Below are 16138 nucleotides of genomic sequence, written 5' to 3'. Positions count from 1 at the left end.
TAGAAAAGGCGTCTCTATAATTGAATTATGCCTTTTTTACTCACTGGATACTCCCAATCCCAGTTTGGATTCAGCTCTGGATGATGCACAGAGCTCTGCTAAAGCCCTTGAAAGATTCACCTGTGACCAAAAACCTTCTGGTTTCAGAAGGTTTTTTCACCCCTGCTCCAAAACCTTCTACAGCCTCTTAGTGGTGCCTAATTACAGCATCTTGTACATAAGGAAATTCTCCAGCTGGAATGTGGTCTGGCCATAAATCCTTCATTAATGTCATATTAACAGATGGAGCTGCTCCATATGCAGGTGGTGTGCACGGAACACACACGGATGTAAAAAGACTGAGGCAGGGCTCTCCTTTCCTTGGCTGTTTCCAGACCTGCATCTTTGGGCAACAGAGCTGGGGAAGGGGCTGGAGCCCCAGGAGCGGCTGAGGGAGCGGGAAAGGGGGCTCAGCCTGGAGCAAAGGAGGCTCAGGAGGGACCTCCTCACTCTCCACAACTCCCTGACAGGAGGGGGCCGCTGGGGGGGGGGAGGAATCAGGCTCTGCTCCCAGGGAACAAGGGACAGGACAAGAGGAAACAGCCTCAAGCCATGTCAGGTTGGACATCAGGAGGAATGGACATCAGGAGGAATTTCTTCATGGAAAGGGTGGTCAGGCATTGGAAGGGGCTGCACAGGGAGGTGGTGGAGTCCCCATCCCTGGAGGTCTTCAAGAAATGACTGTACATGGCACTCAGTGCTATTGTTTATTTGACATGATGGTGCTCGGTCAAAGGTTGGGCTTGATGATCTTGGAGGTCTTTCCAACCTTAATGATCCTGTGACTCACTGGAAGATTTAATGGATGTTAAATTCGTGTGTGAGCTCCCAGCAAACCTTCCCAAGCCCAGGAGCACCAACTCTATAGGTGCTACTTCCATTAAGGCAGGAAAGAGCTGTCCTTGTGTGCACAGCCCTATCGACAGGCGCAGAGCAAACCCACAGGGAACAAGCTGAACAAGCTTCACCAGTCGCTGCAGAGTTCTGCCAGGGCACTGGGGACCTCTGCCAGCACAGCCCTGTGCATCTGGGAACATCCTCACCCGGCCCAGGGCAGGGACAGCATCGCGTTTTGGACAGCACAGCCAAACAAGACATCCCCACGTCCACACTCATCACTAAACTGAGCTCAAACATGACTTGGTCACAGCAGAGCCAAGCCTGAGCTGTTTGAGAGGAGGCTGCATGTGGAGGTGTGGGCTCTCCTGAAGTGCAGCATTCCAGCAGGATGGCAGGGCCACTGAAGTTCCTGCTCAAGTAGGGATCAGCAGACTGGAAGAATGCCAAGGATGAAGGGGCAGGTTTTCTTCAGCACTTGCCCATTTAGGGTGTCCAACAGGTAACAGCCCCCATTCAAACAAAACCAAACCCGGTCTGGGGGTCCTCCCCTATGACAGCCCCAGGAAGAGCTGAGCCTCTGCCAGCCCACCTGGCCAGAGGGAGAACTCCTGGAGTGGGTTTGGGGGTAAGCCTGCCTGAAAGGAAAATGGGGGAATCCCGGATGCCACCCCTCTGTGCCAAGGCAAACATGAATCTCTGTCCAAAAATGTCTTTTTGGCCAGTTCAGCAGAAGACTGAAGAAGAAGACTTTGAGCTTTGAGCTGACTGTTGGGTTTCCTCCAGCAGCAGAGTGTGGCAATGTTGTTACAGACCTGCCAGGACTCTGGGTTCCTGACAGATCTCTGCTTGCCTCACTGCAGTTACACCACAGGCGCATTTGGCCCTTCCATTCTCTGGGGCTGCTGATCACTCTGGGCGTGCTGCTCACTTGGCAGATGTTCCAGAGGACTGGAATTTCTTGTGGAATTCTGCTCTGTGAGGCAATAGCTGTGTGGGAAGCGAGGTCTCCTCAACACTGACCTGACCACATCAACAGGATCTCTGTTCTTCAGGCTCCCTCTTCTCATCCCTCCCACAGCTGGACGCTGCAGAGAAAAGGGACTCCTGACTTCTCCTTGCATGGAAATAGGCAACTTTCCACGTAACCAACATTCCTGTTGTAGTGTTTTGTAACAAGGCATCAGTAGAAGTGAGTAATGTGTGTTTTCTTTGCCACAGATCCTAATCTAACACTGCTGCAGTGGAGAAAAGCCTGCCAGGCAGCAGGGGAAGGCAGCGGAGCAAACAACATTTCCTCTCCAGACACACAGATCCCCACTCAAGGGCCCAAATTTGGTGGGAGAACTTTCCTCTGCAAAAGTTTACACTGGCAGCTCCCAGTTTTGCAGTTTTGTGGTCTGAAATCCAGATGGATTCAGTATCAACAGCCTTAGGAAAAAGGTAGAAAGGTAAAAGAGGTCCCAGGTCACTGATTAGGGAAGGAATGGAGATGGAATACCAGAGCTAGAGAGTGAGGGAAAGCGGGAGGAGGTGGTGAAGGAGGAATGCTTAGCAAGAGAGCTGGGAAATGACTGGAGGCAAAAAGCAGAATTTCAGACATCTAGATAAATATAAAATACCAAACTGGGAGAAGGTCTTTTGGAGAGAGTTTGTCATTTCTCTTTCATTTTTAACAGCCCTGCTTGACACACTTGTTCACTTTAATGGCACTTCTGTCAGTAATTACACTGCTCATAAAAAAACCAACTGCTGGATAAAGTGTATACTTAAAACTGTTAATTATTACCTGTATTAATTACTGTTTCTTTACACCTTGAGTCCAGGTTGGAGCTCTGAGAGTCCTTGTCCCTGTGAGCTCCTGCAGTGCCAGTGAGGGTGTGAAGCTCAGCTAAGTGAATTTACACTTCAGTGCTGAACTCTGTGCATGGATTTAGGTCTAACAAAACACTTAATCAGGTTTAAGGACCTGTGAGTGACCATCGAAATGCAGAACATGTGCTCACATGTCCTGCCAGCCTGCAGCCTCCTCCTCCTCCCAGCTCTGTTTGAGCCAGGACAAGATACACAGTCGGGATTATGCACACACACAGCACCTTCTACTTCCAAGTGTGAGAATACTTCAAAAACTAGGATAAACAGAACATCCCATTGTTCCCAGAAGGTAAGGAAGGGTTCTCCTGGCATAAAAAAAAGAGGAGATAGAATAAATGTGAACACATCTTAAGGCTGGAATTTTTAAAAAGTGTATGAGAAGAGTTAAAAAACTCCTACATGTTAAAAATTAATTCAGGATTGCTCAAAAAAAGAGCTTCCAGTGGGATTATCTGCTGAGTCACTGCCTGGTGCAATACAAGGTACAACCTCACCTTCCAAAGCCTGGTCTTTAATATTCTTAGACTGTCTGGGCTCCTTATGTCATCACTACTGCTAAAAGGGAGGCGTTGGGGTTTAGTGGCACTTCTAAGAAAAACAGTTCTGTTCTCTGTGGGTAAAGGTAACAGAATCACAGCCACCACCGCATTCCAGTTTTTTTTTTTTTTTGGCCAAATTTCTCCCATCTCTAAGACTACTTGCTCCATGTATTTGTCATTTTTTTTTAAAGCAGTGTTGCTTTAACTTTACAGACACCAGAAGGATTGAAAAGATAATTAAGCATCAGGGGATAATCTCTTGCCTGCCAAGGTGATAAAGATGACGTCAGAATAAATACCAGTAAATTAACCCCAGAGTATTTTAATAGTAAAGAAAAGCAGAAATATTGCAGAATTCAAAAGAAGAAGTGATATGACTACTTTAGATGGCTTGAGATTTCCAGGCCTAACTGCAATCAGTACATGGCAAAAGCCTGACAGAAAACTGGGCCAGGACTAAGGTGAAAAAGCATTTTAGGGGTGAAGTGGGGAAGTCACCCATGGAGTATTCTGATATTTATTCAGTCAAACAGCCTGATGATTTCTCGATGGAAAAAAACCCTGAGTTTTCTTATGTCTTCCCAACTTGGTATTCTACAAAACACACTCTGATTGTGCAGGAGGAGATGTGTTTGGAAGGAGTTAGTACTGGCTGAACTGCCAGCATCAGCTGTGTAAAATTGTTTGGTGATATTGGAATTACTTTCCCCCAGACACTGCAGATTTTAAATAAGTTTTGAACATGGTAAGACAGATTATTGTCACAAACACTACAGAAATGCACATTAAAAAGAAATCTGTAACAACTCTTTTGAAAGTTCCAGTTTTGTGAATTTGAGTGCAGACAAATATAAAAAAACTCTTCTATTCTTTAACTTTTTTATTTTCTGAGCACAATATTTCCAGGTGTGTCCACCCCTTGCAACAGAACATGGACAGGGAGGCAGCTGGGATGTACAGCCACTGGTCTTGATAAAAAGCAAGGGTCTATTTGTGTTTTATTCTAGTTTTATTTCTGTCTTATTTTTCAAATAGAGGGTAATTGGAAGATAAAGTCAATTTGTTTAAGCATGAAGTAATTACATTAGATTAAGATACCAAAAATTATTCATAGCATTTATCAGCTGCCAGTTTGGAGAATACAAATATTGCATTGGCCATACAGGAAACTTCTTAATTTGTCCTAAATCTGTGTTCCAGGGACTTTGAGAGTAGAGCTTGACTTATTCCCAACATGCTAAATCTAGGAAGTATGAAAATTGATTTTTCACTGGTTTCTTGGTAAAATGAAGTTAGAGTGTTTTCTGTTACTAGACCAAGTCAGGCTAAATAGACATAAAACACTTTGTTCTTCTCTGACTGAAGTCAAAGTCAAAATTCTTACGAACATGAAAGGCAGCAATATCAAACCTATGATCTTGAAAGGAAACACAGTGTATTCCATCTGTGGAATAACAGGAACATGCTTTGAATGCTGGAATACACACTGCATGTTGTTTACACTTAGAAGAATTACTTATTGCAATATTTGCATAAGTGTTCAGCTCTGTTTAATTATGGCTGTCTGCAAGGGAGGGTTCCATGGTGTGGGCACCAGATTCAAACCAGATTTCTTTGTAGAGCTGTAAAGTCAAATTCTAGCGAGACGGACACAGATTTCCATCCATATGAAGGAGCAGATTGTTTCACACAGTCTAATTCATTAAGTGTTTCATTCTCCCTTCTGAGGCACATCTGGAGGGCTGTGCCCAGGTCTGGGCTCCTTGAGGACAAGAAAGACAAGGAACTGCTGGAAATGGCCCAGTGGAGGCCACAAAGGTGATGAGGAGTCTGGAGCATCTCCCTGGTGAGGAGAAGCTGTGGGAGCTGGGCTTGATTAGTCTGGAGAAGGGAAGACTGGGAGAGGATCTCATCCATCCATACCAGTATCTCCAAGGGGTGCCAGAGGATGGTGCCAGGCTCTGTTCAGTGGTGCCAGTGACAGGACAAGGAGCAATGGCCATAAACCAAACCATAAGAAGTTCCACGTCGACATGAGGAAGAATTTCTTTCCACGGAGGGGGCAGAGCACTGGGACAGGTGCCCAGAGAGCCCCAGGAGAGGCTGAGGGAGCTGGGAAAGGGGCTCAGCCTGGAGCAAAGGAGGCTCAGGGGGGACCTTGTGGCTCTGCACAACTCCCTGACAGGAGGGGGCAGCCGGGGGGATCGGGCTCTGCTCCCAGGAAACAGGGACAGGGGGAGAGGGAACGGCCTCAGGCTGCACCACGGGAGGGTCAGGTTGGACAGCAGCAGGAATTTCTTCATGGAAAGGGCGGTCAGGCCTTGGCAGGGGCTGCCCAGCGAGGTGGTGGAGTCCCTATCCCTGGAGGTGTCCAAGGAAGGTCTGGACGTGGCACTCGGTGCTCTGGGCTGGTGACAAGGTGGGGATCGGTCACAGGTTGGACTCGGTGGTCTCGGAGGCCTTTTCCAGCCTCTCTGATCCCGTCACGCCACGTCGGGAGCAGCTCCCGGCGCCTGAGGCGAGGTGCGGCGGGGAAACGGAGCCGTGTGACGGCGCGGCCGGCAGGGGGCGCTCCCGCGGGCCCGTGGGCGGGGCTGGAGGGGGCGTGGCCATCGCAGACCCCGCCCCGCCTTCCGCGCTGTCCCCGCTGCCGCTCCGGGACGCGGCAGCAGCGCCGGCGCCATGGTGAAGATCGCCTTCAACTCGCCCTTCGCCCTCAAGGATGAGCCCAAAAAGGAGGCGGCCGAGGCGCTGGTGGCCGACAAGGTGCGGGCACAAGGGTGTCCTGGCCAGCGGCGGCGGGGGGAGGAGCGGGGCGGTGTGAGGGGGGGCGCGAGCAGACGAAGCCGCCGCCATTTTCTCGCGGCCGGGGGAGGCGGCGGCGGCCGCGGGGCTCGCGCTCCTGTGGCGGCTGCCCCGGCGCGCCCTGCCCGCGGCTGCGGGAGCGTCTCCCCTCAGCCGCCAGAGGCTGCGGGGCCCCGGTGCCGCGGTGTTGTCCCTCTCCGCAGCCCCGTCGCGGTGCGATGTCCCGTGACACCCCTGGGCCAGCGCCGGCACCGGGTGTTTATCTCGAGTTGGGCCCGTGCCAGCGCCGCGTTTCCTGACGGCGCTTTAAAGCTCCCAGCTCGGCCCTGGGCCGGCCGGGGAAGCGCAGGGAGAGCTCCTCCCGGCGTGGGCAGCGCTCGGCCGGCGCCTTGCAGGCAAACAAAGCGGGCTGAGGCTCGTCCTCCGCTCCCGGCGGCGCTCGGAGCCTCCCGGCAGCTGCGGTGAGGCGTCGGTGTCGCGCTTAAATTAAGAAACCTGCCATAAAGGGTTTTAAATAGAAACCCAGGCTAGCACCCTGTGGTTGGCTTTTCCTTCCCAGCGAGCTGCGCGTCGCTGGCTTGAGTGGAACTTTCCCAATTTGTGGGAAATTTGTTTTGAAGGTGTCTTGCGTTTTAGGCAGGTGGAGAAGCTCAGCCTGTAGGTAAATACATCAGTGGTTCTAGACGGGGAAGATGGCACGGGCTGAGTTTATTTGAAATTGGAAGGTAAGAAAATTTTTAAAACAAAACTTGTGGAGTTGGGCTCTAGTTCTTTCTTTTTTTTTTTTTGCCTTCTAAGCTGTAATCAGGAAAGCAGCTTCCCTTCCAGCCTACACAGCCTCACCTGAAATAGCCTCCCTTTGGCAGGAGAAGGGATGCAGAGTGATTTTCCTGCTCAGTGCACTCTTCTGAGCTGTCAGAGCTTGATGTGTGCACATTTAATATAGTAGCACTGAATTACAGGATCAAAAAGAGAGAAAGTAGGAAAACGGGGTAGATAAAGGATTTAAAATTTGAAGATGTCATTAGCCTGGCCAATTTCTTGTGGGACAAACTCCTCAGCTACTCCTGAGGCAACTGGTTGTACATACATTTACTAGCCCTGTACTGTGAAGGCTTTGACTGGAATAGTTCTAATAAACACACCCCTTTTTGTGTTCTCATGAGAGCTGCTCCTCTCAATTTGGAATATCCTGTGTGTTTGCACACACGTACTTGGGTTTTTAACAACTCTTCACTCTGGCTTCAGGGCTTGGAATTGCGTGTAAACATCAAGTTCATAATTTTATTCCAAGACAGACTTGTTGGAGTGGTTGTTAATGTCTTCTTTTGCTGGAATATTTGTGCAGAGCAAACAAGCTTAAAGGCTAGTGTTGGCTGAAACAGCACAATAAAAGTCCCCTGGAGTATCTGCACAAAACCCTTGAGCTTGCAGAATATTCTCCCTGCAGGTTCTTTGGGGCTGTCAGCAGTGTTAAAACAAGTGACTTTTCTTCTTGTCTCTTATCCCTCGTTTTCTTTGCTTGTTATGGCTTAGAACTGCAATTTCTTTGTAGGTTTTTGATGACTTTTATCTGTTACTTTTGTGCAGAGGTTTTGTAACCTGCTGGAGCAAAATCTTCCTATTGTGTTCTCTTAGCAGCTCTGTCAACTCTTCCCTCTCAGGTTCAGCTGCCCACATTGCTGCTTAATATGCTGAACCACCTTTGCTTTGTTTGAAATAGGTGTAGTGCAAGTGTAGCTAATTAGATGTCGACATCATCCCTGCACTGGGATGGCTGGAGTGCCAAAACTGGTGCAGACTGGTGTGTTCAAGTAGGGACAGGCTGGATGAGTAAGGACCTCCAAGGTGGAGGTGAACATGGAGAGAGCAGAATTAATCTCCATCTTACAGCTGCTTAACCCTGAAAGATGATTTTCACACAGTGCCATAGAAATGTGGCATCATTCTGACTTGAAACCAGGGTTTGGCTTTGTTTTTGTAGTTTGTTTCTTTTTTAACAAATGCTTCACATGCCAATTGTAGCAGCTCGTGTCCTGCTGAACCAACATTTTTGTGTTTGGAGGATGCACGAGTGGAATGTGGGAGTATTGACTTTCACAAAACAGCTTGGGGTTTGTTTCACTGCTTGCATAACTGATGGCTTTGACTTTTATGCTGCTGCATCTTGCTGAGCATGGAAATATTGCAACCTCGGTGATAATGCTGGCGCTTGTTGGGAGCACAGGTCATTAAATGTGTTGTGTTCTGCAGGACCCAAATAAAGAAAGGCCATGGAAGCTGTTGTGCCCAGCCACTGATTCTGGGAACACCTCAAAGGAAAAGCTCTTTTACTGCGAAATCCAATTTTCTTCCTTCCTGACCAGGACAAAGAGCAGATCTTGAAAGCAAGCTATTAAATCCTGGAGTCAGGAATCATTAAAGGGACCTTCTTGACCAAATATAGAGATTATCTAAACATTTTGGGTTTGGTGGTTGTTTTTGTGTTTTGTTTTTTCCTTTTAAAGACTCAAGCCCAGTGTGTGATTCCAGGAGGGAATGTCTCTTCTGATTGTTTAGTATTTGACAGTACTTTTGCTGTTCTCTTCACTTGGCTTGCCTGAGCCTTGCAGCTGGAAGTCTGGGAAGATGCTGTGGGAGCTCTGGAGGGTTAAACTTTCCTTTCAGACACCACCTCTGCCTTTGCAGTGAGGATTGCACAACTCGCCACCTACCTGAGAGTAGTTTCCTTTGGGTGCAGTCATCCTTGTTTGAGAGAACACTGGGTGGGGGAAAACAAGCTGCTGAGCTAAAGAGGGAAGTTTCAGGCTGTTGGAAACAAAACTTCCTGGGATTTGGGTAGGAGAGAGGTTATTTTGAGGCTGCAGGGTAGGATGTGCCACAGGGACTTGTTTTCATTTGGCATAATTGGAAGCTGTGTTTAAGCTGACGAGTGGTTTTCTTTCATAATGAACTTTGCTTGTGCATATTAAAAGTTCCAAAACCTGGTGACTCGTGTCAGTTGTCTGTTCCCCAGCCAAGAGACAAAGTTGCATCTTGGCTTCTTCTGTTAATCCAGCTTTGGGAGGAAAAGTAATGTTAATGCAAGTGATAGCAAGAGGAGGAGGGGAAAGAGGCTTTACCAAAAGGCCTGAAGACACTGTGTACCTTTAATGACCTTGATCTACAAATCCTGCTTTCTTGTACTAGACCGTGGCTGCAGCACAGTATCTTTTGTTACAGTTATTTAACTTTCTTACAATTCAAATAGTTCCTGGACAAAGGTTTGTCTAGAAAAACATCCTCTAACTCAGAAAATACTCTTGGTGCTGTTTGAAAACTGATCTTAATCTGATGCAGTAACATTTCATGTGAGTGTTTTCTTATTTTATGATGCTGACTTGTAATTCCTGCACCTAGAAGAAGTAGAAGATGGTGGGTCAAAGTGAAGCAGTTGATAACAATGCACTTTAAATTCAGAGCAGCTGCCCTTTCTAAGTTCTCACCTTTCTTTATTTAAAGGACCCAGAAGTTGCCACACACAGGGCTGAAAACTCATCTGGAAGATGTCTCTTGACTCTGCTGGGCCTGGCGTTCATTTTGGCAGGGGTTGTTGTGGGTGGAGCCTGCATCTACAAGTACTTCATGCCAAAGGTAATGTGAGAGTTCTTTTTTATTTAAACAGCATTGATTAAAAAAGGTGTAAATGGGTTATCACTAGACTGGAAAGATGAAGGAGAAAGAAGGATCACGGGGCCATGAAGATTGTGTGTCTTTTGGGTGTGATGGAGCTGTGCTCAGTCTCGGCAGACAGAAATGCAGTGTTAAGAGCTGGTTTGCTGTGAGGTAACTGCCCTTGCTCATGTCCCAGCACAAGGTGTACCGTGGGGAGATGTGCTACTTTGAGAACGAGGGCCGGGAGCGCGTGGTGGAGCCGTACTTCCTGCCCATTGCCGAGGAGGCCGACATCCGCGAGGACGACAACATCGCCATCATCGATGTGCCCGTCCCCAAGTTCTCCGACAGCGACCCCGCCGCCATCGTGCACGACTTCGACAGGGTCAGTGTCCGGGGGCACGGCCGGGGACAGGCGCGCACCGCTCGGGGGATTGCGCTCGGGGCTTTAAAGCTCGCTGTCAGCGCGAGTGCTGCTTGGGTTTTAGTGTGACACAGCTGACCCTGTGAACTCTGTAACAGTGGGATTAACTGCAGTGGTGGTACAGTCACTGTGGGTAGGAACTCTGAGTTGTTTCCCAGAAAAATGCATCTCAGTGCTGTGCAACTCTACTGGTACCTGTGGGATATCTGGAAGTGCCTCTTGCTGTTTGGTCAAGAATCCCATGTAAATGGAGAACATCATAAATGTGTGTTAAGGGGCTAAGGATGCAGCACAATGTCACAGCAAATTGTAGGATTGCAAACAGGTGTGGGCCTTGGAGAAGGGCATTGAAAAATCACTTCAAGCAGCTGAAACTTGGAACCTGACAATGCTGTGTAGTTGCATGGAGTTTGTGTAAGGCGAAGAGGAGAGGATGGCTTTCATTTGACTTTAATAAAAAAGTTGTGTTGATAGTGTTAACATTTATCCTCAGTCAGCTGTAAAAGCTCTCAGAGGTTGGTTGTAAATCCAGCCTTGGCAATGCAGATAGAATAAACAGATAATTCTAGTTGCTGCAGTTCTTGTGCTCAGTGGCAATGCTGATGAGATTATTGTAGGGACTAATACTTTTCCTGAAGAACTATTTAAAGGGAACGATTGTTATTGGCAGCTGGATACCTTTTGTTTGTACTGTGCTTAATTAGACCTTTTCAGTTATGAGATCATACTCCCAAATACTTCCTCTGTGTTAGTACAAACTGTACTCCTTTACAATTATGGCAGAAGCTGCTTTTCCATTCAGCTTTCTCTTATCTGCGAAAGTTTTTTAAACTATTGCTGTAACCGCTTGGTTTACCAAAGTGGTAACAGTTCAGTTCTTACACGGAGCAGTTCCTGAATGCATCACTTCTGTAGTAGCTGTGAGTGATATCCAGCTATTTTAGCTTGCCTTGCTCCTGGTAGAATTGTGTTCTGCTAATTGAAGGCTCCCTGACTAACTGAAAACTTTTTTTAAAACAGCTTTTGACAGCGTATCTCGACCTGCAGCTGGGGAACTGCTACGTGATCCCGCTGAACACTTCCATAGTCATGCCTCCAAGGAATCTGATGGATCTCTTCGCCAAGCTGGCGGTACGTGGGAGCTTTGCTGCTGGGTTCTGCTGACAGGCTGCCTTTTGCTAAGAGTGCTGGGTGCTGCTCCTGAACTTCAGGCCCTTGCTAGAACAGTCCTCCCTCCATCAGAGTCCATAATCCCCCAGCTCAGTCACTGCACTGAAGTTAAGGCCAGCTGTCAGTGTATATTATGTTGAGTAGATTCATGCCTAATGCTCTTATTAATACCTGGCTTTATGAGAGCTGAAAGCAACCAGCAGATAAGGCTAAATTTAGCTGTTAGAAAGGAATTTGATAAAGCTCCAAATATCATTGAAAGCCTAAACCTGAGAGTTACTCCCAGCAAGCTTGGTTGCCCCGTGAGGGTTTTGCTGAAAAGAACAATGTGAACTTGTTCCCCAGTTATTGGCGCTGCAGTTATGAGATCACCACAAGCATTTGACTCTTCAGTGACTAAAACTGGTGTTTTTCCAAGATGATTTGTGGGTCAAGTTAACAGAACTTGTTGCTGCTTCCCACTTAAATGCAATACTTGGCTGTCATGTGTCAAATGGACTTTTTAAAAAAATCATTGACTCTCTTACATCTGGTTCTAGAGGCCACTGGTCTAGTTTAGCTTGTTGCAGTATTTTTTTTAGCTCCATGAAGATAAGCTGTAAGTGTATGTCCCTGCCCCTGTTTTAGGAGTTGAGGGGTAGGAAGCTGTCTCAGTAGTGCTGGGAGCATCTGGTGAAGCCTTTTGTAGGTTGGCCTGCCTTTTTTATATTAGAAATACATTGCCTCAAACCTGGAGTCTTTCACAATACTTCGTTTCTCTTTTAGCTGCAAATTTTGTGTACAGATAAACCTGACCAGGTTCTATTTACATTTGCTTCACGTGAGGCTTGCAGAGTTGAGGTTAATTGTGCTTTGTTTGGATGTAACTGCAGCTGTTTGAAATGGCCTCTGTCAGTTTTTAACTTCCCTGGTATGCAACTGGTTGAGCTCAGCATATCTTGGTATTAAAAATCAGGAAGGCTGAACTCTCCTGCTTGAATCCCTTCCAAAGCAAAGAGTAAAATGTAGTGGTAAGCAGCAGTCTGTACCTGCAGGTTTTGTCTCTTCCAGACTGGCTCTTACCTGCCCCAGACGTACCTGGTGCGTGAGGAGATGGTGGTTACAGAGGAGATTGATAACGTGTCTGATCTGGGCATCTTCATCTACCAGCTCTGTGTGGGAAAAGAGACCTTCAGGCTTCAGCGCAGAGACCAAATCATGGGTAAGTTCCCCTCAGGAAAAAGCAAAGGTATTGTTTAACTAGGGAAGGGGTAAATACTTAAACCTGGGGAGTTTTTAGTCTTGGGAATCTGAGTGCTCAGCAGAAGCTGAGGCTACTCCTGATCCTGCTGGGTATTTCCCCTCCCTTCATGTCTGAATGTGAAGTGTCATTTGAACATGCTGAAAAAGTTTCAGTTACACAATTACAGGCTACATGCCCAAACCAAATTTAAGTCTGTTTCTGTTCTATCTTTTGGTTGAACTTAAAGGTTAGTTTGACCCCAAAATCCATATAATCCATCAGAAAATGTGAGTCTCTGTAGGCACAGCTCATTCTGTCCCTGTCCTATCTAAAACTGGGTTACAGGAGCACCAAATAAAAACATTTTTTTCTGCTTTACTTGCTCTGAAAAAAAAAGTAATTGAACAGTGAGCTCCAGACATCCCAGACTTCCTCTCTGAAAGAGGAAGAACACTCCAGAGGAACTGCTGAGCTCTGGTTCTTTATTGCCTGTGTGCTCCTGCCACTCTGTGACAGGGACTGAGCTGAGGTGTCTGTGCTCCGACCTACTGGGACGAGGCCTGGGGGACAGAAATCTGGTGCTGTGAGTTTTGCTTCAGTGTAGCTCAAAGCATTTCATATTTGCTGCTCCCACCAAACACAGCGAGCTAACCCTTAGTCAGTTAGAGCCTTTCAGAATGCAAATGTTTGGTTTGTCAGGACTCTGTGCTCTGGTTTGGCTGCCAAGCTCTTAGGCAAGAGTTTCCTCAGCCCAGTTGCAGCATCAGGAGCCACATCTGCTGCTTGCTGCACACAACATCCTGTTGTGGATGGAAGGAAGGCTCCCTCTGTGGGAGCAGCAAAGGGGTTCTGTGTAGGGCACATGAAGGAACGCTAAATGCTGTCCTCATGGGAGGCAGAGGCGTGTGACTGAGCTGTTGTGAGGATGATTTTGGGAACAAGGCTAAATTGACAGCTGCTGTGTCTGTAGACAGCCCTGTGAAGAGTGTTTATGATGTTCCCTGAAATCATCCTGCTCTAACGCGTTGTTGACATCTTTGCCGCAGAGCAAAAGATTCCTGCAGAGCACTTGCACAAAAGGATTCTGGTAAATGGAAAATGCTTCCTGGTACAGCTGCTGTGCTGTAACTCTCCCTCTTTGCCTGTGGAGGGGAGAGGGTGGGAAATCCAATCAAAGTGAGGAGAAAATTGTTCAGGGGCCAGTCTTGCCTTGCCTTCCCCACCTCATTTCTAGCACACAGTGTATGAGCCATGTCACAGAAATGAGACTGCAATGGATAAACTCCTGGAACTTCTCTGGGAAAGTCTTCTCATTTCTTCTCATTTTGCTGGTGCTGCCTTGGCTCTCAGCTTCTGTGGAGTTTGTGTGTTCATCTGTTAAACTGACCTCAGGTGCTGTGGCAATTCCCTGGACTTGTAACTTGGAGGCGTAGGAGGAACCCAGGTTATCCTGTTGGGTGAGCATTGGAAACTTCACCTCCATCCTGATGCCTTTGAATTGAAGGACAGCCGGGATTTTAGGTGTTAATAAACCAAAGCAGTGTCCTGCTGGGGTTAGGTAAAGAGGTGGTGCTTCTCTTGCTTACTCTGAACAATTCTCTTCTAATTAAACAAACTAAATCTTCTCTGAATTACTGCAAATGGAAATGATTGAGGAGAGCAGCTCTTTGATGGTAGGACTGCTGTGTTCTTGTCTCTTACTGAGCCACAACTGATACAAGTAAACTGCCTGGGTCAGACGCAGTGCTGGCATGTCCTGAAATAGAGAAAAATCACTCCAATAGTGTTAGGAAGAACTAGAGTGAGGTAAATCCTCCCAAGGTGAAGTGCTCTGCAAAGCACACCCTGTGCAAATGCACATTGGGCTAGGGATTTGGGATGGAAAACAAGCCCATAGCAGGCTCTGGTGGCAGTTCCTGGCTGGAGAAACACAATGCACGGAATGATTGTGTCTTGTAACGATGGAAGCTGGCAATGCTTACTCTTCACTCAGCCTCTTGTCTCTCGTCCCCAGGTGTGCAGAAACGGGCAGCGGAGAACTGTCACTCAATCAGACACTTTGAAAACTCTTTCGTGGTTGAGACAAAGATTTGTCAGCAGTGAAAGGTGACGGATGGGAGGTGACCAGGTCACACCTTGTTGGAGAAGTCAGCGTTAGACATCGACTTCTGCAATTAAACCGTGCAGTGATAATCAAAAGCCTTATGCATTTTCTGTGTATTGCTTGTATTTCAGAAGACAAAGTCACCATTTCAGCTTTCGTTGATCCTTGGTATAACTTTTTAGTTGTCTCATGTAAAACTTAAATTTGAGTAAGGTTTTTTTAGAAAGCTAATATCAGTTTATCTGTTGAATGTGTTTGATTTAGTGTAATCTGGGAATGGCAGAAAAATATATATATATAAAAATGTTAACCAGTTCCTTGGCTGGAACCAGTTATGTTCACCTTAACTTTCACAGAATGATTAATATTAATAATCTGTGGTTTGCACATCTTGTGTAGTTCTGTAGAATAGCTCTGCACTCCGCATCCTGGCTCAGAAACCTTCCTGATCTGGCTCATTAAAGGTTTATTTTAACGACCATGTGTGCAGCATGTAAAATCCAAGCTCAGTGATCAGAAACCTTTAACACTACCCTATTTCTTTTTGTGCAATTACTGTATTGAATCGTATGTATATTTGGAACCTTCCCTGAGCTTACATTGAGTTCTTCTCCCTTAGTTTGGTTTTGTGGCATTTAGTTGTTAGATTCAGATAGAGTTGCTCTTAAAGCTTGTCAGTATTTTTGGTTATGACTTGATTTATCCTGTAACTTCCTATTTCCAGGGTCTGTTCTGGTATAGCTCACTTGTGAACGTGACTGTAGTTGTAAACTTAAACTACTTGGGCTTATATAAACTTTTTAGATCAACTTTTTATGAGCAAGTAGCATTACTGCTGCAGTCAGAGCATTGTTCCCTTTTTTTGGAAAGCTGCAGTCTAAAGAGAATGAAGAGTTAGTGTCCTGCAGTTGATAAACCTGAGAGTTTTATTAAGGGACTTTATATTGGCATAAATTCTGCAACCCTATAATAAATGTTTCTCTAAAACTTCGGTGTTTGTGTGATTTCCTGGTGCTCAGAGGTGAGGGGGGTGATGCTGTGGGCCTGAGGCGTCGTGCAGTGCTCTTCTCTTACCCCTCTTAACTTGTTTTTGAGCTTGTGAAGCTGAACTTCCTCTTCTGGTGCTGTGGAAATGCTTTGTGATGCCAGACAAGCTCGAGGAACAGAGGGTAGAACAGACAGCTCTCTCCAAACAGCATCCCCCAGGGGCAGCTCGGGGGGGGTGTTCACTGCAAGGGCAGGATGTATTTACAATTCATTTGAATATTGCTGGTGATGAGGCTGTGATTGAAGGTTTGCCTGTCCCAGGCTGTTCATGGGTGTTAATGAGGGGCTGTTCAGCACATCGGGATAGGCAGAGGTTAATGAATGTTTAGCTCTGACCCTGAGCTTTGCTGGAAGCTCAGACAGGAAAGTCCTGCCCTGAAACTTCTGGGGCTCCGAGCTAAAGTGTTGCTGAACCCTTGTAG

The 16138-nt window shown here is 46.8% G+C and overlaps 1 protein-coding gene and 1 long non-coding RNA gene across 2 annotated transcripts; both read left to right on the top strand.

Moving 5' to 3' along the window:
* Positions 1-5882: 5882 nt before the first annotated feature.
* ITM2A (integral membrane protein 2A) lies at positions 5883-15656 on the top strand. The gene is made up of 6 exons (XM_042029235.1): positions 5883-6056; positions 9597-9728; positions 9946-10134; positions 11194-11304; positions 12394-12544; positions 14580-15656. The coding sequence occupies exons 1-6, from the start codon at positions 5973-5975 to the stop codon at positions 14666-14668; spliced, it is 756 nt and encodes a 251-aa protein (XP_041885169.1). The 5' UTR covers positions 5883-5972; the 3' UTR covers positions 14669-15656.
* LOC121665244 lies at positions 6065-8925 on the top strand. The gene is made up of 2 exons (XR_006016294.1): positions 6065-6820; positions 8349-8925. It is a non-coding gene; the product is annotated as an uncharacterized LOC121665244 (long non-coding RNA).
* Positions 15657-16138: the final 482 nt, after the last annotated feature.

Source organism: Corvus kubaryi, unplaced genomic scaffold, assembly GCF_017639235.1.
Source record: "Corvus kubaryi isolate FWS band 111438036 unplaced genomic scaffold, C.kubaryi_AGA036_p1.0 37322, whole genome shotgun sequence".
Classification (NCBI taxonomy): Eukaryota; Metazoa; Chordata; class Aves; order Passeriformes; family Corvidae; genus Corvus; species Corvus kubaryi.
The sequence above is the reverse complement of the archived record's forward strand: the minus strand, read 5'-3'. Positions and strand labels throughout refer to the sequence as shown.